Source organism: Heloderma suspectum, chromosome 12 (assembly GCF_057233095.1).
Source record: "Heloderma suspectum isolate Gila_16-S chromosome 12, 16-S_ref, whole genome shotgun sequence".
Taxonomy (NCBI): domain Eukaryota; kingdom Metazoa; phylum Chordata; class Lepidosauria; order Squamata; family Helodermatidae; genus Heloderma; species Heloderma suspectum.
This window is the reverse complement of record NC_139469.1, coordinates 14,391,990-14,416,493: the sequence shown is the minus strand read 5'-3', so window position 1 is coordinate 14,416,493 and position 24,504 is coordinate 14,391,990. Positions and strand designations below refer to the sequence as shown.

Sequence of the window (24,504 nt, the reverse complement as noted above, 5' to 3'; positions counted from 1 at the left end):
CCGCGCAGCTCGCCCGGCTCAGCCTTTTAAGCGCGCGCGCGAGCTACTCTTGCCCGGGGAAGGCGCCGAGCGACGGGCGAGCGCGAGGCAGAAGAGGAGGCTCGGGCTTGGCCGCCTTGCCGGCCCCAGTCGCTCACTGGGCGCTGCGCTTCTCATTCTTGGCTGTCCCTTCGGCTGCTTCTGCTTCCGCGGCAAGAAAACTGGCTGGAACTTTTGGCCTTCTTGGGAGAGTAACTTGCTCCGCTCTTCTCGCGCTCGCATCGCAGGCGGCTCGCCCCCTCTCCCCGGGTCTTCCCCATGTTGAGCCGGCTCTCCCCGCTGTCAGAGTAGCCCCGCGCCTGGCCGGCATGCTGCTGCCTGTCTTGGCCGGGCTCGCCTTCTCGGCGTGGGGGGCAGCGGGCGCCCAGGAGAGCCCTCCGGGCAGCCGCTTCGTGTGCACCTCGCTGCCGCCGGACGCCGCCAACCCGGGCTGCCCGCTGCCCCCGATCCCCATGCAAGGGGGCGGGCTGCCCCCCGAGGAGGAGCTGAAAGCCACCGTGCTGCAGCTGCGGGAGACCATCCTGCAGCAGAAGGAGACCATCGGCAACCAGCGGGAGGCCATCCGCGAGCTGACCGCCAAGCTCGGCCGCTGCGAGGCCGCCGACGGCAAAGGCGGCACGTGGAGGAAAGAGTCGGGCAAAGGCAAGGACACCATGGGCGACTTGCCCCGGGACCCCGGCCAGGTCATCGATCAGCTCAGCCGCACCATGCAGACCCTCAAGGATCGCCTGGAGAACCTCGAGGTGAGGAAGGGGAGCGAGGGCGGGGAGGTGGGTCACCTCCGGGGCGAGAGGCGAAAGAGCAGCGCGCGCGCCCGCGCCCCCGAGCTGTCCGCGGTGCTGAAAGTTGGGTCCCGGCGCTGGGAAGAGAGACCGGCGTGCGGTCGGGGGCGATTGCGCGGGGAGAGCGCCAGGCGCGGAGTGGGCGCCGCGCCGCGAGCTGTCCGCGGTCCTGAAAGTTGTCGCCTAGCGGAGGGGAGAGAGGCCGACTTTGTGTTGGGGTTGATCGAGGGGGGCGGGCGGCTTAGGCGCCGGATGGGAGGCGCGCTGGGTGCTGCCCGTGGTCCTGAAAGAGAAACCGACCTCCTGGGGGTGATTACTCGGGTGGTAGTTTATAGCTGGGATTGTGGGTGAGAAAGTGTCTTTGATAAATACGCCTCTTGTGAATGAAGGGTATAGAACCTGAGCTACGGAGTGGAAAGATCCTGAAGGGTGCAATGCGAGATTTAGGCTGCAATCCTGAACACGCTTACTAGGGAGTAATCACCGCAGGACACAGTGGGACTTCGGTTAAATATGCATCGGAGAGTGTTAATATCATTACATTTTTATCTCAGCCTCCTTCCTCCGAGGACTTCAATGTGGCATATATAGCCCGTTTCCTTCTTTATCCTTGCAGCAATTCTAGGCTGAGGGACCATGACTGGTCCCAAGGTCACCCAGTAAGGCTTAGGGCCGGGATTTGAATCCAAGCTACTACACTGTACTATCATGATCGCTAAATTAGAACCTCCATGTTTAGAGGCAGTGTATCTCTGAATACCAGTTGCTGAGGAGGAAACCAGTTCCCAATGTCAATTGGTTGGTCACAATACAATGCTAGGCTAGATGAATTTACCAGCAAGGCTCTTCTTGTATTCTTATGTGGGTAGCTGAAGCATTTTTCTGGGCAATGACAGTGTTACATCTATACAGTGTCTAGCACACAGCTAAATAAGTACTTGGGATTGTACAGTGGTACATCTGTCAGGAAATGGGGTTTGGTATTACCCAAAGAAGGACTCAGATCACATTAGTGGCGATTTGCAACCTTTTTTTTTTTTTTTAATGGTCCCTATAACTGTTTATATCTAAACAATTATAACAAATATCTGCATTTCTAGTCTATATTTCTGTTCCAGTCTATGGACTATGGTGTTGTTCTAGGTTCAAATCCTGGGACTACTGGGTTTAGGAGAGCTCCAAATTCGTACCTGCCTCTCTCCTTTTTGCCATTTGCATGGCCGTTCAACATTTCTAACGTGCAGCCTGATATTCTTGTTAGCCGAAGGTGCTTCTCCTCTTGAGGGATTGTTGTCACTTGCTAAATATATATGTAATAGATTACCGGGGGGGGCAATTAGTGAAGTTGCAGTCCAGTGGGACACTGCCATAAACAAGTATCATTTCCCAGAAACTCTTAGTCATGGTCTCACCTTTAATGGGATTATAAAAACAAGGAACTGCTCAGGTTTCAAGTAATTCACATTCTCAAAGTTCTCTGTAAAGGGTAACTATATCGTCACATTAGGGAGACAAACAACCTTTTATTCCAGACATAAGAAGGTGAGATAGAGAATGGAAGGGGGTATCTGGCATTGGTCAATTGTTCATAAATCCAAAGAAATAGCCTGTTGTGTGCCTTGGTGCAGAGTTTGGTCTTGTGAGAATCTATTGCAATGAGTAAAGTCTCCAGAACTAGTTTTTAAAAATGCCTTCTCCACCACCTCCATTGGAAATGTGAAGGGAATAGATGTTCTGTTTGTGTCTTCCAATAAAATGGATTGAGAGGAGGTTTATGGGATTTATTTTCCTGGCTTGATGCTTTTTTCTTTTTTTTCTTAATCTGTGTCTCAACTATAAGAACATACTTGCTTAAGAGGTTGCAATTCAACTTCGACATCCTAGATAATAGGACCTTGGCATATGGTACCGAATAAGAACATTAGTAAAATAAAAACTGTTAAGTGCAGTTCCCAGTTGTTTTGCAACAGCTGAGTAGATGTTAACTATGGAAACAGACAGCGTGATGCAAAGACAAGTGGAATGAATGAAGCCAAGGCAACATTTTTTTTCATGCCCATGCTCATTAATGCATAATTATTTACAACAGTGTATACCTCCTCTTATAGTCCAGCTGCTTTTTTGAAGGACAGAACTGAAAGCTTTTAGGAATCAATGCAAAATTCAATCTATTTGGAATGGCTCTTGTGTTTCCTTGAGAGTGCAGTGGAAAAGTCCAGTAGTAATAACATATCAACACTATAACTCTTAAGGACAAGTCTGTAACAATGAGACTTCCCCCCACCCTCACTTCTTAGACAATGGATTACCAGTGATGTGCATTTTAGAAATACTGGATGGCTTGTGTCACAATAACCTGTGGAATGTTTATGTTTATCATACTAGATAAGGGATATTATGAGGAGGAACAAAGGGGAAACATCTTGTGCATTAATGAGTTGATTAATTTGGCAAAAAGGACATTTCAATAAAGTGAGTTTATATATACATTGAACATTTAGCATGAGGCTGATAGACATCACATCTAGATTTTAGATGTTGTTGTAAACCAGGTATGCCCAGCTGGCAACTTGCACAATAGATGTAACCCCCCTCCCACCCCCCAAATATCTGGTCCTTCATGGATCTATCAAATTTTAATCTATATGTGGCAAAACTGTTACCCACAGTTCCACATGCAAAGGAATGAAATGATGAGTTTTCAAGTTATAAAGATAGAAATGCTCTACACTTAATTTTAGAGATTCCATATTAGTGTAATACCTTTATTAGGCCAAACAAAAGATCACAAAAAATGGGTTTTTCTCACAACTAATATGGGTTTTCAGTTTTTTACTTATGGTCAACAAACCTTTGCCTTTTGCAAGACTTAATACTACAACTCTCTTAGGCTTTTGTATGTAATGCCATAATTACATCTAAGGATGAAGCCCTCATTTCTAGATGTTGTCAACTTTATTATAGAAGCTGACCATCCATGAAGAGGTCAGCTTGTGTAGCCAAATAAACTTCTGGCCCCCAGGCTGGCTGCTCTCTGTAGAGCAGAGTGGCCTGAGAATTCACACATGATCAATTCCTTTCATAACGTAAACCAGTGTCAAAAAGTTGGCTTCTGGACACAACTGTAAACTTCCAAAAACCCAATTAGCTTGGCACCTGCATATTTAGAAAATGTCCCTTCCCATAAGGCATAGCTGATCTCTCTCTGCTGAGTTCTGGAGGCATTTCCCTCCACTCTCTTTTAGAGCAGGCCATCACCAGTATAGCACCATCTTCATGGGCTGGTCTTCCAATGGACATTTCCCAAAGCCCTCCATATCTGGTTCTCCAAAAGAAGGCAAAACTTTTGTTTACCTCAGGGGTGCAGAACCTCACCTGCAGGGGCCTACTTGGGGTCCCAATCCTGACCTCTGGGGTTCCCCAGGTGGCCCCACTCCCTTCTCTGACCCAACCCCTTTCCATTGACCATCAATCATTTGGTGCTTTCCCAGGTTTTCTGTGATTCCCCACCCCCCCATCTCAAAAGGTCGAAATGCCTCTCTGAAGGCTGACTTACCAGCAGTAAGAGCTTTAAACTAAAACAGGCTGGTATTTTTGGTATTTTCACCCCCCCTTTGCCTTTTGCCCCCCCTAAATGACCCCCACCACCCCGCTGCAAGGTTCCCCAAAATTGAATTCATCTCTTGGGCTGAAAGAGGTTTGACATCCCTGGTTTATGCCACCAAACAGCACTCAGAGAAGGACAAGAAAGGGTCCTTGAAGCATAGCTGATGGAGAATGTATTGCGGATGGCATTAATTCATTGATTTACAATGGCTGCTTTATGTACAGCATGGTATGTATATGCCTGCTGTAATTATTAATCTTGTATTTGGCTGATGTTATAGGAAGGTGAGGGGAGACTGTGGCCCTCCAGACAAGTAGTGTGCCCCTCCATCCACTCCCAACCATTTTTCACATACAAACGATAATGGAATCATTACCTGGAAATCAAAACAAGGCCACACTCATCAGCATGCTTATTTACTCCATTAGAAGAGTAGGACTTCCTTCAGAGAATATATATATTTCGGATGGGAGCATTAATGTGAAATCAAATTTCTCTTTCAGAAATCTAACATGTGGGACAAAGTGTCCCCCTCCCATGCATTTTTCTCTTCCCTGTCCCCAAATTGGGGTGGCCAGGTGTCCTCTTTTACAAAGGGCGGTCCTCTATTTTGGAAGTGTCCTCTTTTTGAAGGACCAACCTTTCCAATTCCAGTTTAAAAATACCCAAGAACTGTTGCCCACCCATAGTTAGCCCCTGGACAGCAGGCTGAACAGGAAGGCACACAGGTCACCTCGTCACCTGGTTTTGACTTCCACAGTATGGTGAGATGGACTGTATTTCTAGTTTGTCAGTGTTCAGTTGTTAAGTTGTGTCTGACTCTTCATGACCCCATGGACTATAGCATGCCAGTCCTTCCTGTCCTCCGCTCTCTCCTGGAGTGTGCTCAAGTTCATCTTCATTGCAGTGGTGATAATTGTTTCAAAATTTGCAGCTATGCATATACATAAGCATATGTGAATTTTATGAAAACCAGTGTTCACTTTTTGGGCGATCTATTTCCTCTTGTTGACGATTCATGAGTAGGCTTCCTACCTTAAATATTTTTCTGGTGCTGTCAGATCACAGGTGAGAGGCATGTGCATAATTTCCATTTGCAGCCATGGTTTCCCATATAGCAAGTGATATGCACTCAGAATGTGCTTCCTGCAGGCATATATAGATCCTAGCTGTACTGGGTTATTTTGTTTGTTTGTTTGTTTATTTATTTATTTAAAATCATTTTTAGGCCACCTTTAAAGGCAGAACCTCCCCAAGGTGGCATCCAAGATAAAAATACATAGATATGCCAACCCCCGGAATAATAAATAAATAAATAAATAAATATTCCATAATATACTGTAAAAACAGATAACATCAAAAAAACAGATAACCCCAATAAAATCTGCAACTCACAGATTATGAAAAGGCCAGTGAAAACAGGTGGGTCTTCAAAGCTTTCCTGAAGATCTGCAAAGAAGGGGTCTGATGAGCCCCTGATAGAAGCTGATTCTAGAAGCGTGGGGCCACCACTGAAACGGCCTTCTCCCTTGTACTCACCAGCCTTACTGCCCTTGGCAGGAGGCAAGTGAGAAGGGCCTCTGCTGATGACCTCTTAGTGCAGTCAGGCTGGTAAGGGAGAAGGTGGTCCTTCAAGTAGTGTGGGCCCAAACCTTTAAAGGTGAAAAGGCTAAAACCAGAACTTTAAATTTGACTCAGAAACAGTGGAGGCTGGTGGCTTCTATTTCAGTGGAGTGGTGAATCCGCTCTGGGTTTCAGTCAGAACCAGCCAGAACTCCGAAGGAGCTATCAAAGGTGCTGAACCCATTTTGGGGATGGGGTCAGCACTTTGAATAGCTCCTTTAGAGAATGGACAGAAACCCAGAGCAGATTCACTGCCCCACTGAAATAGGAGCCACCAGCCTCCACTGCTCAGAAATGCACTGGCAGCCAATGCAGCTGGTGCAGTATCAGTGTCACATGAGCAGACTGCCAAGCCCCCACCTGTATCTGGGTGGCTGCATTCTGCATCAGCTGAAGTTTCTGAACCGTCTTCAAGGGCAGCCCCACATGGAACATATGACAGTAGTCCAGCCTGAATGTCATTGGGGCCTGAATGACTGAGGAAAGATATTTGAGATTTTACACACACACACACACACGCATACGCGTGCATGCGCGCACACACAGAGTGCCTAATTCCATGTGATCAATGAGAATGATAATAAGCAGTGGCATATGGCTTTCTTTCTCACCCTCTTGAAGCACCAGCTCCGAGCCAACGTCTCGTATGCCGCTCTCCCCAGCGATCTCAGAGAGATGCTTCAGAGGAGGCTGGGAGATTTAGAGCGCCAGCTTTTAAGCAAAGTTGCAGAACTGGAGAACGAGAAGTCGCTGCTTCACAATGAGACGTCCACCCATCGGCAAAGGACTGAGGCAGCCTTGAACGCGCTTCTTGAAAGAGTTTCTGAGCTAGAAAGAGGTAAACCTGACGGGCAGTTTTGCATCCTCCTTCATAGATTTCTGCCTAGAATTTATTTGCTTGTGTGTGAGCTCCCTACAGAATGAGAGTGCCATTGACTCAGTGGCCAGAAACTCCAGTGGCTCCATCCAGCACTCCAGTCCTATGCATTGATTGAACTGAGTAATTAATTGGTGGCACAGAGAGGAAAATGGGAAGAAGACTTAATTTTAGAAAGCTAGTACTGATAAAGAAGAAACGTTAAGGAGAGGGCTGACCTTACGGTTGGTATCGCCAGGCACTTGCCAAGTTCCACACCCCAGAGGGGGCCCCACTGCTGATCCCCAAAGCCCCTGACCCTCCTTCTTTGATGTTTCTGCCTGTTCACCTCCCCGCTCTGAGCATGCAAGCAGTGACAAGTGCTGGGGGAAGACCAGCAACCTTCACTTGCCTTACCCTCTCCTTCTGGGCAGTGGTGTGGATTGGGCCACACCACTGCCCAGAGGGAGTGGGAAGGTGAATGGGCAATGAGAACTGCACCAATGAGTGCAGGGGTAGTCTTGTCCAAGCTCCCCCCGCCCCGCCCCCAATCTGGAGTTGATTCCGGTTAAGGATTAAACATTTCCAAACATTCCAGGGTAGGGTGTCTTTCTTTTCTTTTTTCTTTTTTTGGAATAACTAAACAAAGAAACAAAAATTCAGCTCGAAAGATGCCCAGTGTGCCATACTAGTGCAAAAACTGTGCAAGCTTTCAAGATCTCCTGGTCTCTTCATCAGGCAAGATGTTATAACAAGCAGGGGAGGGAGGAAAAAAAGACTGACTTGAACTCCTGGTGTCTGCATGATCACAAACATGAGACAGAATGAGGGAGGAGGGGGTCTGTTGACATGCAAATAAGGCTGTAGCACAGAGCTGGGCAACCTGAGCCCCTCCAAATGTTTTGTCCTACTGCTCCCATCAGCCCTAGCCAGCATAGCCAAAGTGCAGGATCATGGGAATTGTAAGCCAAAACATCTGGAGGGCCACATGTTGCCCAGCCCTGCTCCAGCAGCTGACAGTGATGGTTTCAGGTTTCACCTCAAGCTGCCTCTGTTTGAAAGATAGTCACCAAATGCACTGATTGTAAATCATTCAATGCACAACATTCAAGAGCAAGTCCACACAGGAGAGGTGGCAAAATGCAAATGCTTAAATGCACAGATTAAGAAAAGTTCAGTATGCAATTAACAGCATCAGTTAGTGAAAAAAATATGTCACAGAATGCATTCCAACCCCCAGATCTTCCTTGCTGGCTTACAGCTGTAGAGATTCATACATCATAACTATGATAAAACCCTTTAGTTCATTACCTATTGTCTCCTTTATAGTAGCGATGGCAGGTACCATTCCTGCTGCTGCTTCGAAGGGTACAAAAGATGGGAAATGTGAGGCATCTGTTGCCATAGGGCTAGGAGTGTTGCTGAATTACACTGACCTCTTCATCAAGCAGGTAGAAGAGTTCTGCCTGTTGAAGAGTCCTGTGTTAGTCAAATGTTGACATTCCTAGGAGCTTGTCCAGTGAAGAATATCCAGCTCTTGCTAAAAATGCAAAATGTGCAATCATCCCTGTTGCCTGCTTTTCCTCTTGTCCTTCCTCATTAAGTCATGCTGATAAGGAAGTACTAATAATAACAATGAGAATAATCAGTAGCATTCATATAGTGCTTGAGCATTCAAAGCACTGCCACTACAATGTATCAATAACCCTTACAACTACCTGGTAAGGTAGGCCAATATTGTTATTCTCCTTATAGAAGGTTGTGGATGGAGTGGGGACTGGGGCAGAACTGAGGCTGAGAGATGGTGGCTTGTTTAAGGGTGAGATTTGGCCCAGAGTCTTGCTGGATTAGAGCTTCTTAATCACTATGCTACACCCATTCTCTTGATTTCTATAGGATGATGCCAGGCAAGGGTAGAATGAATTCATCAACCTGTATGATATATATATATATATGTATGTATATATACATACATATATATATATATATATATATACACACATATATATACACACACACACACACCACCTTTTGACCATAAGGCCCTCATTTACAAAGCAAGACTGTATATACTCAGGATCTGAACAGCTAGCTGAAATCCTACTTCTCCTGTTTGGGATGTCCAGAGGTGGTTAGGACATAGCAGAGATGATGCTTCACCAGCCTCCACCTCTGGGGAGAAGGTCTTATGCAGCCCAACTTTGTATTGCTCTGTCCGGCATAATTTAGGCTGTAATCTTATACAACCTTACCTGGGATTAAGCCCCACTGAACTCAATGGGATTTATTTCAGAGTAGATGTGTATAGGACTGCACTGCTGTTTGCGTTAAGTAATCCTGAGTATGCACTCTTGCTTAAGAGCGTCCTGAGGGGTAGGCGTGTTACTCTGCTGCAGCAAAAAAAACAGAGCCAGGGTGGTGTAGTGGTGAGAGTGTTGGACTGGGACTCAGGAGACCCATGTTCTAGTCCCCACTCATCCATGAAGCTTACTGAATGACTTGGGGCTGGTCACTGACTGTCAGCCTGGCCTACCTCACAGGGTTGTTGTGAGGATAAAATGGAGAAGAGGAGGATCATCTACCCCATTTTGGGAAAGGCAGGATGCAAATGTAACAAACAAAAATAAATAATTAAAGCAACAAAGAGTCTTGTGGCACCTTCAAGACAGACAAATTCATGATGGCATCAGCTTTTGTGGAGTATGGGCATCTGATGAAGTGGGCTGTAGTCCACAAAAGCTTATGCCATCATGAATTAGTTAGTTTTGAAGGAGTCAGAACACCCTTTGTTGACTTTGCTTAAGGACACAAGGGCTTTGCTGGGTCAGACTAAGGACCAGTTAGTCCAACATGGTTCATGGGAATCTGGAAGCACCAGCAGGTCTTCCAGATTCCAGCTGGACACTGGCGAGTGATATACTGGCCAACGCTCTACCTAATCCAGCTTCCTGCTTTCTACAGTGATCAACCAAATGCCTCCAGGAAGCCCACAAGAGCATCATGAAGGCCACAGCAACTGGCCTTCATATACTCTTTTATTTATTTATTTATTTATTAAATTTCTTAATCGCCCATCTGGCTGGTCACTTGGCCACTCTGGGCTATGTACAACAGTACAATTTAAAACAGTAAAATTACACATTAAACATTATTTAAGAATACCCTAACCCACCCCAAATGCCTGCCTGAATAACCAAGTTTTCAGTGCATGGTGGAAGCTCATTAAAGAGGAGGTATGGCGGAGTTCCCTAGGGAGGGAGTTCCACAGAGTGGGGGCCACCACAGAGAAGGCCCTCTCCCTTGTCCTCACCAGCCTAGCTGTCCTGGCTGATGGGACAGAGGGAAGTTCATCTGAGGCTCTGAGCCTGGAAGCTCCATATAGAGCCTCCATGACTAATAGGTATTGGTAGACTCTCCTCCTCCTCTCTTCCTCCTCCCCCTGCTCCATAAATTCCTCCGTGAAGGGAGGAATGAGCCAGCCATGGCTCTTCTCATGTTCTTACAAGTTCAACAATTTGTTGTGTGAAGAAGTACTTCCTTCTGTCTGTCCTGAATTTCCTACCAGTCAGTTTCATTGGCTGAAGGAGAGGGAGAGAGAGGTGATATTTTATTCTTGAAGTCTTTTAGACTTTCTTCCTTGCCTTTGAGAAAGCCAACAGATAAGACAAACTTCCTTTTTTGCTTTAAATTAATTGTCTGAATGCCACTTTTGTTGACTCCACAGGCCATCCTTGTCCTGTCTCAAATGTGCAACCTTTACTGTGGATTACTCACGGAGCCACTGGGGGACACTCTTAATCCTAATCATTTAATCAGATCCTCAGATTTAATTACTGGGAAACTGCATGCTTGACTGGAGTTTGCGTATTTAAATTCCAAGCGCACACGATGAGAGAGATATATCACGAAACTGTCTGCATAATCATTTTTTTTTAACACTCTTTTTATAAAAGATCGTGAATTGTTTAAATATAGATCCTTCTTGAATGATATTTATAGGATTAGCAAGTCTGGGCCATGACTTGTTCAGACAAATTAACGATTGTATCTCGAAACTGTGCAAACACAGGCATTTCGTGAAGGTTAAACCACAGCCTAAATGTTCATATCCACACAAAAGTTTTCTTCTGGGGAAACAAGGTGGAAAATATGAAAGTTCCTTAAAATACATTTTCAAATAATTTCATTTCATTGATTATATTTCTATACCGCCCCATAGCCGAAGCTCTCTGGGCGATTCACAAACATCATTTAACGGAGCAATCCTGTGGTCCTTAGGCATTGTCCAAAGGGTAATAGGACAGTGGGGATTCCCCCTTCTGAGGTCGGAGACAGCACTTCGACCCTGAAAGAGGGTGTCGGAGATCCCCCGCCCCCTCACAGCTGGCACAAGAACTGCACTGGCTGCCCTCTGAGATCAGAAAAGCGACCTCGGAGAGGGGGAAAAGGGGACATTCTGGTGGATGGAGAGGGGAGGAAACCGGAAAGGCCAGGATAAGAGCTATCCTGAATTTCTTCCAGCCTCCTTCCTTCCTTCCCCTTCCAAAATGCCATTGCTAGACGAACTAACAGGCCGGTCTAGCAAAATACACAGGGCAGGAGGATCCAGAGGTGAAGACTGCCGATGCTTCTCCTTCCGCCCTGCACTGGATGATCGGAAGCCACCAAGTTTAGGGGCTTCCAACCATCAAGGGCATAGGCAATAGGATTGCACCCTAAGTCTCTCTCTCTCTCTCTCTCTCTCTGTTCCTTTTATTTTTCTTCTTTTTTTTAAAGAAAGAAAGAAAACATCTCATTTTTGGGTCACTTAATTCTTTTGCCATAATCAATCCAGGCTCTACCAATGAGGATGCTGGTAACGCTCAAGAAGTCTAGCGAAGGGTAGAATCAGATCTAGGGACAGGCTTCCTAAGGATGCAGTCCCCAAAGCACACCTGGTAGGCAGTGAGGGCCCTTGACCTCCAGGAAACCTACTCCTGAGGCTGAAATAAGAGGGGAGGGTCATCCCAAACATACGTAGGGTCCAACTTTTAGTGCAGAAGGGGGACACTCCAGGGTGGTCTAAAGGTTTTGGATGGTGCTCCTGAGCTGCATGAAGGCACCGTTTAGTTGCAGACTGAACTGTCTGAATTGTTTGGAGAGCTGTTTTGTATGCAAGCTTGTTCTTCAGCAAATGCATGGATTTCCGAACAGGAAACTTGATTTCAAATCAGTTGTGCTCTGTTCTTTCCTTGGCGATTTAAATCACACTGATTTAAACTGGTCCATTGTGAGGACAGAGCAAGTCAGACCAATGTGTCTGCCTAGCCCAGGCTTGCCTGCTCCAGTTGGTGGCCGCAGCCCTCCAGGGTCTCAGACAGAGAAGGGTCTCCCCCCATCACCTGCTAGCAGTGGAGGCTGGTGGCCCCAAGTTTGGTGGGACAGTGAATCCGCGCTGCGTTTCAGTCAGAACTAACCAGAACTCTAAAGGAGCCATCCAAAATGCTGGACCTATTTGGGGGTTGGGTTCAGCACCTTGGATAGGTTCTTTAGTGTTCTGGCTGGTTCTGGCTGAAACCCAGAATGGATTCACAGCCCCCCCGCCCCCAAAATCAGAATGAGCTTTTCTACCCAAGCTGATGTACACAGTTCTTTTCTCACCACATCCCATTTTGCCCACACCACGACCCTGTAAGGTAGATCAGGCTGAGAGATGGTGACTGGCTGAAGGTCACCCAGTGACCTTCATGGTGGAGTGGGGATGTGAACTTGCGTCTTGTCAGTCTTACTCTGGCACTCTAACTCCAGCTTTCTCCAACCTGGTACCCTCAGATGTGCTGGACTACAACCCTGATTATGCTGGCTGAGTATAAAGGGACTTGTAGCCTGACAACTCGGGAGAGTGGTGTTTTGCAGAAGGCTACTTTAACCACTAAACCAAACTGGCCCTTCATTTGTGATCAGGACATGCTGGTATTTGGTTGGTGGCGGTGGTGGGGTTGCGATTTTGGCCTTTCCTCTTTTGCTTTCAGCCCCACCCACCACTAGAAAACAGCCCCCACCCCAACTTCTCTGAAGTGGAATTCAGTTCTCAGGATGAAAGAGCTTCAGCACTCCTGATCCAAAATGTGTTGCGCCAGAGCTACTGTTTTTATTTCAATGCAGATGTAAGCAGTAAATCCGCTAAAACTCCTATGATCAATCAGCTAAAACTCATTCATGCCATTCATTTATTATATTTCTATACCACCCCATAGCTGAAGCTCTCTGGGTGGTTCACAAAAATTAGAAACCATTTAAAATACTTTCTACAAAGTATAAAAAGCATTTACATGAAAACATAGAAACAGATTACACACAGAGACAACATATATCTAAAAACAATTTTTAAACAACCAAACACAATTTAAGACCTGATTAAAAACTCATTATGTGCTGCCAAATGCCTGAGAGAAGAGGGCAGTTTTAACCTGGCACCGAAACAATAACAATGTTGGTGCTAGGTGGGCCTCGTTGGGGAGATCATTCCATAACTGGGGGGCTACCACCGAGAAGGCCCTCTTGCTTGTTGCCACCCTCCGAGCCTCCCTTAGAGGAGGCACCTGGAGGAAGGCCTGAGATGCTGAACATAGGGTATGGGTCGGTTCATGCCAGGAGATGATGAATCCACTTAAGTTTCTTTGTTTGAGCAGCAGCCCTGTTATCTCTGTGTGGGGACATAATTTCCTTCTTGGATATGGCCCTCTAGGTACCAGCGCCTTTAAATCGCCAGATGAATTTAAAGTCTCCCTTCCTCTTCGCACCAATTACCTGTATGGGAAGATCAAGAAGACGTTGCCCGAACTTTACGCCTTCACCATCTGCTTGTGGCTGAAGTCGAGTGCGTCGCCAGGAATAGGGACACCTTTCTCCTATGCCGTCCCTGGCCAAGCGAATGAAGTGGTGCTGATCGAGTGGGGGAACAACCCCATTGAGCTGCTGATCAATGACAAGGTAAGGAAGAGTTGGTGTTTCTTTTTGCGAACCTCCAGGCCAGGCCAGATCAAAAGGCCAGTAGCTGAAGAGTTTGATCTTGCGCTTTTAAAAAAATCATCTTGAAGGTGTAATAGAGCTTGATCCTGCACTGCTAAGATCTTTGGGCAATTCTTGGTTCAGCCTTAATGGCCAAGGTGCTCAAGACCCTTTGTTAAGGCCAGAGTAGGGATGTAAGGATTTTGTAAAATCCGTTCCGTCTGCATTTCATAGAATCATAGAATCATAGAATAGCAGAGTTGGAAGGGCCTATCAGACCATCAAGTCCAACCCCCAGCTCAGTGCAGGAATCCAAGTCAGAGCATCCCTGACAAGTGGCTGTCCAGCCTCATCTTGAACGCCTCCAGTGTGGGAGAGCCCACCTCCTCCCTAGGGAATTGGTTCCATTGTCGTCTTTCTCTAACAGTCAGGATATTTTGCAGACTGTTAAGTGCCTTTTTTCCACTGTCCGCTCATTGATGGAATAAGATTTTTCCCAATTTCCTGAATTTGTGCGAATTCACACTTGTGCAAATTCACACTTGCAAAAATGTGCAAATGCCCCCTCCCCAATGCACATTTCCATGTTTTAGGCTAAGGGGGAAATGAGCATTTTTTTTAATTGTATGTATTTTTCTATGACTAGATTGGCATAAAGTTCCAGAAAGTTTTTTTTAAAAAAGGACCACAAGTCCGTGGAATCCATGTGACTCAGGAAAAGCCAGTCTGCTGCAGAAGCCATGGATCAGATTCACAGAAATCCGAACTCATTTGATTCTGTCTGTTATGAATTTCTCCGACATCCCTAGACCAGAGGTGGGCAACTGTAGGAGGTTTGGGAGCTATTTTCACAACCTGGACCTTCTCCCACTCCCCACAGGGCAGACTGGGTAGAAAAAGAAATCACCCCAGGCCTCACCCCTTCTACCAGGTCCCATCCCCTCTCCCAGTGCTAGAGAAAGTACTGGGAGAAGAAACCTGTTGTTATCTTTGCTTGGAGATAAGACTAGGAATTCCCAGTGGTAGAGAAAGGGAGCCTTTCTCCAGCCGTTGGAGAAGAAACCTCACTCCTCTCTGATCAGTGATAATAGTGGGGGTTTCCTGTCACAGCCCAAGAGAAAGGCTGCCTTCCTCTACCGCTGGGCAGGACTGTCCTTTCTATGTGCAGAGAGAGGCCCACAGTGATTGAAATATCATTTCAAAATGTGCGGTATGCATATAAACCACATATATGCCACATGGACATAGGGCTGGCCCAAGACATTTTGCTGCCTGAGCCAAAGAACAAGATGGTGCCCACTCCCATTCCAGGTACAAAGGCCAGCTTGACTAGCAGACAAATCTTACTTCAACACCGGGGATGGAACATCTTCCTCCACTGGATCTGAAGGCAGCTGGCTAGCTTAGGGGGCACAAGGCAAGCCATGTGTCCCACAGCTCTCTCCTCCGACACTTTCCTGCCACCTCCCATCATCTGCCGCCTGAAGCAACTGCCTCACTCTGCCTAATGGTAGGGCTGGCCCTGCATGGACATTTTATGCAGAACTCTGCCTTCTCCTTTCATTTCCTCCTTCTTGGTGATGTGTCAGTGGCCCACCATACCAGATGCCCGCCGATGTAGAAGGGGGGCCATATTAAGGTCCTTCTCAACCTGGAGCCAGCCCTGATGCTGGGATTTTCAAGGGCTGTTGTGGGGAAATGAGGGAGGGCGCCAAAAACAAATTTCCTGACACAAGAAGTTCCACAGACAAGGCACAGCTGCAGAGAAGGCCCTCTCCCACATCCCATCCAGCTGTGCCTTGGCCATCGGTGGGACACAGCAGTTCTCTGCTGATGATAGGGAAGGGGCAAGGAACCTCCAGTATGTCGGCCTAATCCAGCCTGCAGAAGTTTCCAATCTGGTCTACAGAGTGTTAGACACCATCCATGGGCCAAGCCCCCTTGCCAAGCAAATTAGGGCAACTGGGCATTTGGGGAGGAGGCAGGGAAAGGAATCTCCTTGTTATCTCCAATCTGTGATCAGAGATAACAAGGGGATTCCCTTGCACACCTGGGATGCTGGGAAATCCCTTTTCCATCTCTGGGAATGTGGCGCTGGAGAAAACTCTTACGAGTCCACTGGACTGCAAGGAGGTCAAATCAGTCCATCCTAAAGGAAATCAACCCTGACTGCTTATTGGAAGGACTGATACTGAAGCTGAAGCTGAAATATTTTGGCCACCTAATGCGAAGAGAAAAGTCCCAGGGAAAGACCCTGATGCTGGGAAAGATTGAAGGCAAAAGGAGAAGGGGACGGCAGAGGATGAGATGGCTGGATAGCATCACTGATGCAATGAATATGAACTTGAGCACGCTCTGGGAGAGAGCAGAGGACAGGAAGGCCTGGCGTGCTATGGTCCATGGGGTCATGAAGAGTCGGACGCGACTTAACGACTGAACAACAACAAATCCATAAGGAGATTCCCTCCTTCGCCCACTGCTCTCATCCCAGTTGGGGCATGAGCAAGATGTGAAGGAAAGGGAAAGGACTGATTCTTGCAAGCCCTGAAGAGTCCCTTTCCTTCACGTGCTGCTTTTACCACAGTTGGGATGGAAGTGGAGCAGCAAGGAGACGTCTGACTTTGCAGCCATTTGCATGCCTAAGGAGCAGGCAGGCTGGTTTGGGAGGAGTGCGGCCCTTAGACATCTTGGACCCAGGCCATTTAGGGCTTTACTTGCAAGGCAGACCATCAGACACTCAACCTTGCACTGCTAAATGTTCAGCCAATCGATAGATCTGGGGTGTAAAGCTGCAGTTCTTGAATGGCGCTGCCCCTCGAAACGCCATTCAGCGAAATGGGGGTTGTTGGCTCAGCTGTTTTAAAATTGGGCTGTAAGTCACTTAACTATTGATTGGGGCTGCAACTGGCCCATTAAGAATGTGGCCAAAATAAACCTCTATCAGATGGAGGAGGTGGGGAAGTGGAAGAAAGTACACGTTGCACTGCTGTCTTGCAATAGTCTCGTAAACATCAAATCCCTGGGAGTGTTGTAAGGGGGTTGGAAAGGGACACATGCATCACCCAGAAGTTGTGGTGCTGTATAATATACGCACACACAGCTTAATTTGTCTCCAGGTCCAGGATCTGAGTTTAGCCACTAGGACTCTGCCTTCAAAGGCAGGCTGCGAATCTAACACAGAGTGCCTCTGAGCATGTGTGGAATGCATTCCTTTTACAACTGGGCAGTAGAGGCTGGTGGCTCTGATTTCGGTGGGCTGTGAATTCATTCTGGGTTTCAGTCGGAACCAGCCAGAACTCCAGGAGAGCTATCCAAAGTGCTGAACCTATTTGGGTTCAGCATTTTGGTTAGCTCCTTTAGAGTTCTGGATGGTTCTGATTGAAACCCGGAATGGATCCACAGCCCTACTGAAATAAGAGCTGCCAGCCTCCACTGCAACTGGGTATCCACAGCCACCTGCCATATATCTGGAACCAAGGATATGGCTTTCTAGGGCAGAGAATATGGTCACCTCTCAGGGGCATTTCCTACATCAAGCAGAGGCAGACCATGTGTTGGCCTCTGATAGGATACTCAACAGGGAGCTGCAGCCAATCATGGCTCTCTGATGAGTATGCCCCTGTGATCTGCGTGTGCGCTGCACTCTCACATCACAGTTTTAGTTGTGCACTTAAAACAGCTTAAAACATGATGTTTGAAGAGGCGTTTAAAGCAGGGCTGGGCAGATGCTGGATCTCCAGATGTTTTGGACGTCAACTCTCAGCATTCCTGACCATTGGCCATGCTGGCAGGGGTTTCTGGGAGTGGAAGTCCAAAACATCTGGAGATCTACCTTCTGCCCATGCCTGCCTTAGAGAAACTGCCCAGACTTTCACTCACATATCACTTCTACTCAGTTTTGTTCCTTGCTGTCCCAGTACTGAACTTCACATGTTTCCAGCACATTCCACCAAAATGGCAGGCCTGAATTAAGGAAGCCAGCTCACAACCCAATGATTTATGATTTAAGTCAGGGCTGGGGAACCTGTGGCCCTCCAGATATTGTTGGACTACAACTCCCATCACCCCTGACCATTGGCAATGTTGGCTGGGGCTATTGGGAGTTGGACTCCACAACATCTGGATGGCCAGGTTCCCCTGACCGGTTTCTAAACCTTCCGCTATAGTGGAAGGCCCAACCATTGCAACTTCTCCAGTCCATTCTCTCCCCAGTCCAGTTGCCCACCTCCCTCACCTGCTGTGTGGCACACCTGGAGAGCCTTTTGTTGCACCACGTGAAGGAGACTTTTTTTCCTTTTCAACTGGAAGGCTGGCATGGTGCAAAGTGAAGTACTGCCCTCCTCCGCCACCCTTCTTTGGGTTCAAAAGAGTGGGTTTGTGTTTTGGAGCTCAGGCTGCACCTCTTCTTTCTATGTTCTGTCCTTGCGCTCTTACAGTGAGACCCTATGCGTATCTGCTCCTGTTGAGTTCAGTGGGGCTTAGTCCAAAGTAACAGGATACAGTATTACAGCCTTACTCTCATGTCAGAGCGGAGGCTGCCGTCCTGCGCTTCCTTTCCTGGGAATTAAGCATATTAGACTCAGTGAGACTTTCTTCTGAGTAAACCTCCATAGGATTGTGTGCTGCATAACACTGGTTGGGACTGTGTCTGTGGTGGGGAGGGTGTCCCTCCCCTCTCCTTAACTGTGATGTGTTACATTCCAGTCTTCAAAACTCTGGTTTTTTTTAAAAAAAACAAAACAAAGCAGTTTTTGGAAGACAAATCATTACCAGGCCCTTATCATAGGATACATTCTATGATAAAAGGAAGTTCTTCTTTACAAAGTACACAGTTATACTATGGAATTCACTTTCACAAGATGTAGTGATGGCCACCAGTTGGTTGGCTGTAAAAGGGGATTGAACAAATTCATGGAGGAGAAGGTGATCAGTGGGTACTAATCCTGATGGCTATATGCTACCTCCAGTACCAGAGGCAGTATGCCTATGTACACCAGTTGCTGGGGAATATGGGCATGAGGGTGGTGTCCCACTCATGTCCTGCTTGTGAGTTTCCCATGGGCAACTGGTTGGCCACTGTGTCAACAGAATGCTGGACTAGATGGACATTTGGTCTGAAACACCATGGCTTTTCTTATGTTTTATTCGTTTATTACATTTCTATGCCAAGTCAAAGCTCACTGGGTGGTCACAAAAATTAAAACCACAAAACCCGCACTTACTTACATTGCTCCATATCTCCCAGGTGCAGCAACATTCCTGAAAATGTCCATTGTTGTCTTTATGCAGGTTGCCCAACTCCCGCTCTTCATTAGCGATGGGAAATGGCATCACATCTGCATCACATGGACGACGAGGGATGGGATGTGGGAAGCTTTCCAGGATGGAGAGAAACTTGGCACGGGGGATAATTTAGCTCCTTGGCACCCCATTAAACCAGGAGGAGTCCTGATCCTTGGTCAGGAGCAGGTGAGTCATAGGGCAGCAATGTAGTTTATATATTCTTTCCCTTCTCTTCTTTCCTCAGGGCACCATGAAATTAAAACAACAACAACAACAGCAACAACAACACAATATTTATTATTTATATGCCCCTACAACTAAGTGCTGTGTACAAAAACAGTTTTAAAAGTCAGGTTCTGTGTCCACAGACTCACAATTAAGGGTGTACGGATTACTTACCCCATTCCGCTGGGGCCATCCACTGGGGGGGGGGAGGTGATCCCTCCCTCCCCCCCGGAATCCTCCCCAGCCAGCTCCGCCCCTTGGGGAGCCTGCAGAGCTGCCGGTTGGGGCCGCCCGTAGCTGGACTTCCGTCTGCTGCTGGCCTGCGGCCGCAAATGGCAGCCGCCATAGCAGCTGCCATTTGCTTACCTGCGGTAGCTGTGATAGGCTACATATATATTTACGTAGCCTATCACGGCAAAAGGCAGGAATACAAATGGTGGCCACTACGCCATTTGCACCCCTGTGTTAGCCATGATAGGCTACATATATATTTACGTAGCCTATCACGGCAAAAGGCAGGAATGCAAATGGTGTCCCTGCGTTAGCTGTGATAGGCTACGTAAATACTTACATAGCCTATCACGGCTAAAGTACAGAGGAAATGGCGGCCGCAGACCGGGGCAGCCATTCGTGGGGCAGCGGACAGCCGACAAAGGTTAGCTTCATCCCCAGGGGATTCCGCGGGGTGGTGGTGGGGATTGCTCCGTTCCGCCATGGACTCTAAAGAATCCGGCCTCACTGGAGCCTGTGGCAGAATTCTCTAACATCCCTACTCACAATTCAACTGTAGGATGGACCAGAAGTGGGCAAACCTCAGGCTTGCAGAATCTATCTTTTTTACTTATTTACTTGAGATCCACCAACTGGAGCCTGGTGCAAAAGACATACATTGAGAATTAAAGCATGCTGAGTCCAGGAACTGGCTTTTGAGTACCAGACTTGAACAGAGCTCACAGTTCTTCCACAAAACAATCCGCTGTTTCATCATCGCAACCTTTTTTGGTTTTTCAGCAGCATAATTTAGGGTAGAGCTGTGCACAAATGGCCTCTCAAAATTCTCTGCCCTATTCCTGAGCAGAGATGGGGAGGGGGATTTCATCGAATTTCTCCAGGGGGAGGAGAAATTCTCAACACTTTCTCACAGGTAGGGCTCACCATGGGCAGGGGTTGTAGCGCAGGCTCTTTCTTTTTTCCCTAAGGGCGCAATCCTATGGCCGCTAGACAGTGGCTAGATGGTCGTGGGATTTTTCTTTCTTTCTGGGAACCGAGCTTGGAACCAGCACTCTGAGCTCAGTTCCCAGAAAATCACCTCCCCACCACCTCCGCTGCCACCTCATAGGTGGCGTGGTTCGTCCCTGGCTCTGCACTTGGAAGAGCAGTGTGGAGTGGGTGAAAAAGGGGTGTTCATAGGGGTGGGGAGGGGATGGTATGGTGGAAGCACTGTTATGATTCTTCCTATGTGCTGACTGGCCTCCCCCACCCCGAGACACCCTGGCTAGACAGCTGAAATCATCTGTCTAGTGGTAAATGCAGGGTGGCTGGAGTGTGGAGGAGAAGATCCCTTCTGCACTCTGTTCACCCTGCATTGGATAGTCGGTTGCCTCCGAGTTTGGAGGCAGCCGCCTATCCCTGTAGGATTGTGCCCTAAGGGTTTTGGAGTTTAGTGTGTGTTGCCACTGCAAGTGGCAACAGCATCAACTGTGTTGACAGCCTGGCCCTATTTGGCATCCCCCACAATGCTGGTGTGTCTGTGTGTGTGTGTGTGGGGGGGGCACTCTAGCTCCAGGGAAGCTAGACTGGAGCTAGTGCGGTGCCAAAACGTCTCCTCCATTTTCCCGAACATTTTCTTCTGACATGGCTTCCATCATTTGGCCTCATTCTCAAAGTATTCCTTAATTTGTTGTGGTGGTGTTTTTGAGCTTACTGAATCACTGTGAGGCAGCCAAGGGTGCTGTATGTGTGTTTTCTATCCACTGTACGTCGCCCCATTGCTCTGCAGCCTCCCAGGCTGCCTGCACTTCCTGAGCTGAAAAAGCCCTATGGGAGGAATCACTTCATGATGTCTTGCCCTGGGCTTTAAGTGAAGTGTGGGAAGCCAAGGATGCTACAGGCTGCAGGAGAGATGATTGTATGAATGAAAGATAGGACACTCAGTCACATGCCTTGGCCTCCTCATAAGTAAGGTACGCACAAGGAACCTGAACCCAACTCATGAGAATTTTTCTGAATTTCTTTTCTCCCTTCAAATTTTGTTTCGAAAGCAATTTCTTTTCTGTCAAGTTGAATGAAAATAATAAAAAGTGGGAGAAATTTTCAGCACAGCACTAATTTAGGGTGGGCTGTCTGGTCCTCTGGGATCCCCCAGGTGGCCTCATCCCATCCCATCCCAGGCCCCACCCCCTTCCCTTTGACCAGTGGTTTCCTGGGTTCTGCATCCTCCCCCCTCCAATTCTAGAAAGTTGAAATGCTTCTTCGAAGGCTTAGGTACCGGCAGTAAGAGCTTTGAGCTAAAATATGCTGGTGTAGCGGGGTTCGGGGCCCTGCCCCATTTCGCCGTTGGTCCTGCCCACCACTGGAATGCACCCCCCAAGAAACTCTCTGAAAATGAATTTGTCCCTTGGGCTGAAAGGGGTCCGCACCCCTGACCTGGGGGTGGTGGTGCTCTAGATCAGGGGTGAAGAAGGTTCTAGATGCTGGTCCTTGCACCTCCAGGTTGGTCTGGGAAAGACTCTTCTCTGAAACTCTGGAGAGCTGCAGTCAGTTCACATAAGTGATACTGAGAAAGATGGACCAAGGGTCTGACTTGGCATAAGTCAGCTTCCTAATCAAGAAAATTAGGGCTGTGACACTTACAGTGCAATCTTATTCATGTTTACTCAGAAGAAGCCCCATTGACTTTTTTCACATATAAATAGACTGACTAAACGATCTCATTTTTTTCAAGGACAAACAAAATCAAACTAAAAGATCTAACTAATTCAAGCTCTGCTGTTTCTTCTTCTTCTTCTTCTTCTTCTTCTTCTTCTTCTTCTTCTTCTTCTTCTTCTCCTCCTCCTTCTCCTTCTCCTTCTCCTCCTCCTCCTCCTCCTCCTCCTCCTCGTCTGTCTGTCTGTCTGTCTGTCTTTTATATTAAGGACACTGTTGGAGGAAGGTTTGACGCAACTCAAGCTTTTGTTGGAGAAATGAGCCAGTTCAACATTTGGGACCGAGTCTTAAAGCCTGAAGACATCATGAATATTGCTAATTGCTCCACCAACATGCCCGGCAACATCATCCCTTGGGTTGACAACAACGTGGATGTGTTTGGAGGGGCAGCCAAATGGCCTGTGGAGACGTGCGAAGAGCGTCTGCTTGATTTATAGCCATGACCATTTCCCATCAAAGTGCCCCGTTTTTATTAAGACAATCTCTCATCAGGTCTGATGCTCTTATGCCCCTTGCTCACCTTCTTGAATTATTATTATTTTTTAATAACTCCGTAGTAAGCTGCCAGGGTACAAATGAAATATGTATCTATATATGTATTCTGGGGTGGAGTTTCTCCAGGAACATCTGCACCAGCCACATTGAAATGAATGGGAGATGCGCAAGAATACACTTGTGCATCTTTGATGCCTTTTGGTGGAGCTCCTGCAGAAAATATTTGTGGCAGATTATGTCCATTGTGTGGGTTACTGGCATGAATTTTAGAAATGATCGAACTGTGTAACTTGAATGGTGTGTAGCTTTGTTCCAAAGCTCATTCTGATCCATTTGCAAGAATCCTCATTAGCTTCAGTTGGTTTTGGAGCAGCGATTTGGAGCAGTAACCCATGCCCTGTACACATATTTTATCCCTATCTAGTGACAGGATGCAGCCCGTTCTATGCAGCCCATTCTAACAACACATGGTGTCAAATAAAGCACAAACATTGCAGGGGTTATGTCTAAGGACTCATACACAATCCGTTGGTGCAATGAATTAGAACTCTCCCCCACTGAATATCTGCCCTGTATGTGCTGTCTAACATGAATTTGGGGCTGGGGCATTTCCTGGGGAGAAGTGGCAGAGGGGAAGGAGGTGTGCTTAACCTGTTCTCTGTCCACAACATTGCATCTGCAATACTTTCTGCCCCTGCAACACTTTCCCCTGCAACCCCCCCCCTCTCTTCAGTGCTTTTTCCTGGGCTTGTTTCTGGTCTCAGGGTCTGGTGGAGTGGACAAGCAGACAGGAACATGGGTTTCACAGGGATGGGGAGAAGCAGCAAGCAGATGATTGGTTAAGAAACCCTTTTACTGCTTCTCTGCTGCAACTCCCCTGTAAACCTCATATTTACATTTGAAGGAGAACACAGGATTGGGAATCCTGTGTTTGCTTTTTAACATCTAGTGCTTCTGGCCTATGTGATTTGAAGGTATGTGATGCACATACAGACTTGTTATATCTGTGTGTGTATGGGTGTGTGTGTGTGCTTATCCTCCCTTCCCATCCAAAATGGTATCTGTAAACTCTGGCTCTCTTAGATCTACTAACAATGCTGCATAGCAAGAGTAAGATGGCATGATCTGTTTTCTCATGGATGCTAGAGTGCAATGGGAACTTGGATCTCTGGCTTATTGTTAGCACACAAAGGCTACCAGAACAGAAGGAGGAGATTATCAGCAAGCTCAAGCTTATTAGGGTAATGCAATTTAGCTTAGCCTTCTCTCTTTCATAGTCAATTTTGAAGGACATGGAGGGTTGTTATTGTTTTGGGGTTCTTCCACCCCTTTTTTTTACATGAGGGAGCATTGAAACATCTGACATTCACCCCTGCAGCCTGAAATAGTCCAGACCAGAAAGGACTATACCATATGCGATTTCTAGGTCACCGTCTAGAGCTGCGACATGAAGGAAGGTGTAAAACTGCCTCCCCCAAGCTGGCAGCTTCCAGATGTGTAGGAATGCAACTCCCACACTCCCCCAGACAGCTTTGGGAGTTGTAGTCCAACACATCTGAAGGTGCCAGCTTGGGGAAGTCTGATGTAAAATGAAATGTGAATATTCAGTGACCTGCTCTGAGAATGGAGCTTCAATGCATGTGTGGAAGTCTCCCATCTACACATTTCCTGGTTCATTT

The 24,504-nt window shown here is 47.2% G+C and overlaps 1 protein-coding gene across 1 annotated transcript; it reads left to right on the top strand.

Annotated features, from left to right (window-relative positions):
* The first annotated feature begins 347 nt into the window (after positions 1 to 347).
* Positions 348 to 22,767, top strand: NPTX2 (neuronal pentraxin 2). The gene is made up of 5 exons (XM_084819197.1): positions 348 to 782; positions 6,673 to 6,889; positions 13,635 to 13,879; positions 19,187 to 19,366; positions 22,540 to 22,767. The coding sequence occupies exons 1-5, from the start codon at positions 348 to 350 to the stop codon at positions 22,765 to 22,767; spliced, it is 1,305 nt and encodes a 434-aa protein (XP_084675323.1).
* Positions 22,768 to 24,504: the final 1,737 nt, after the last annotated feature.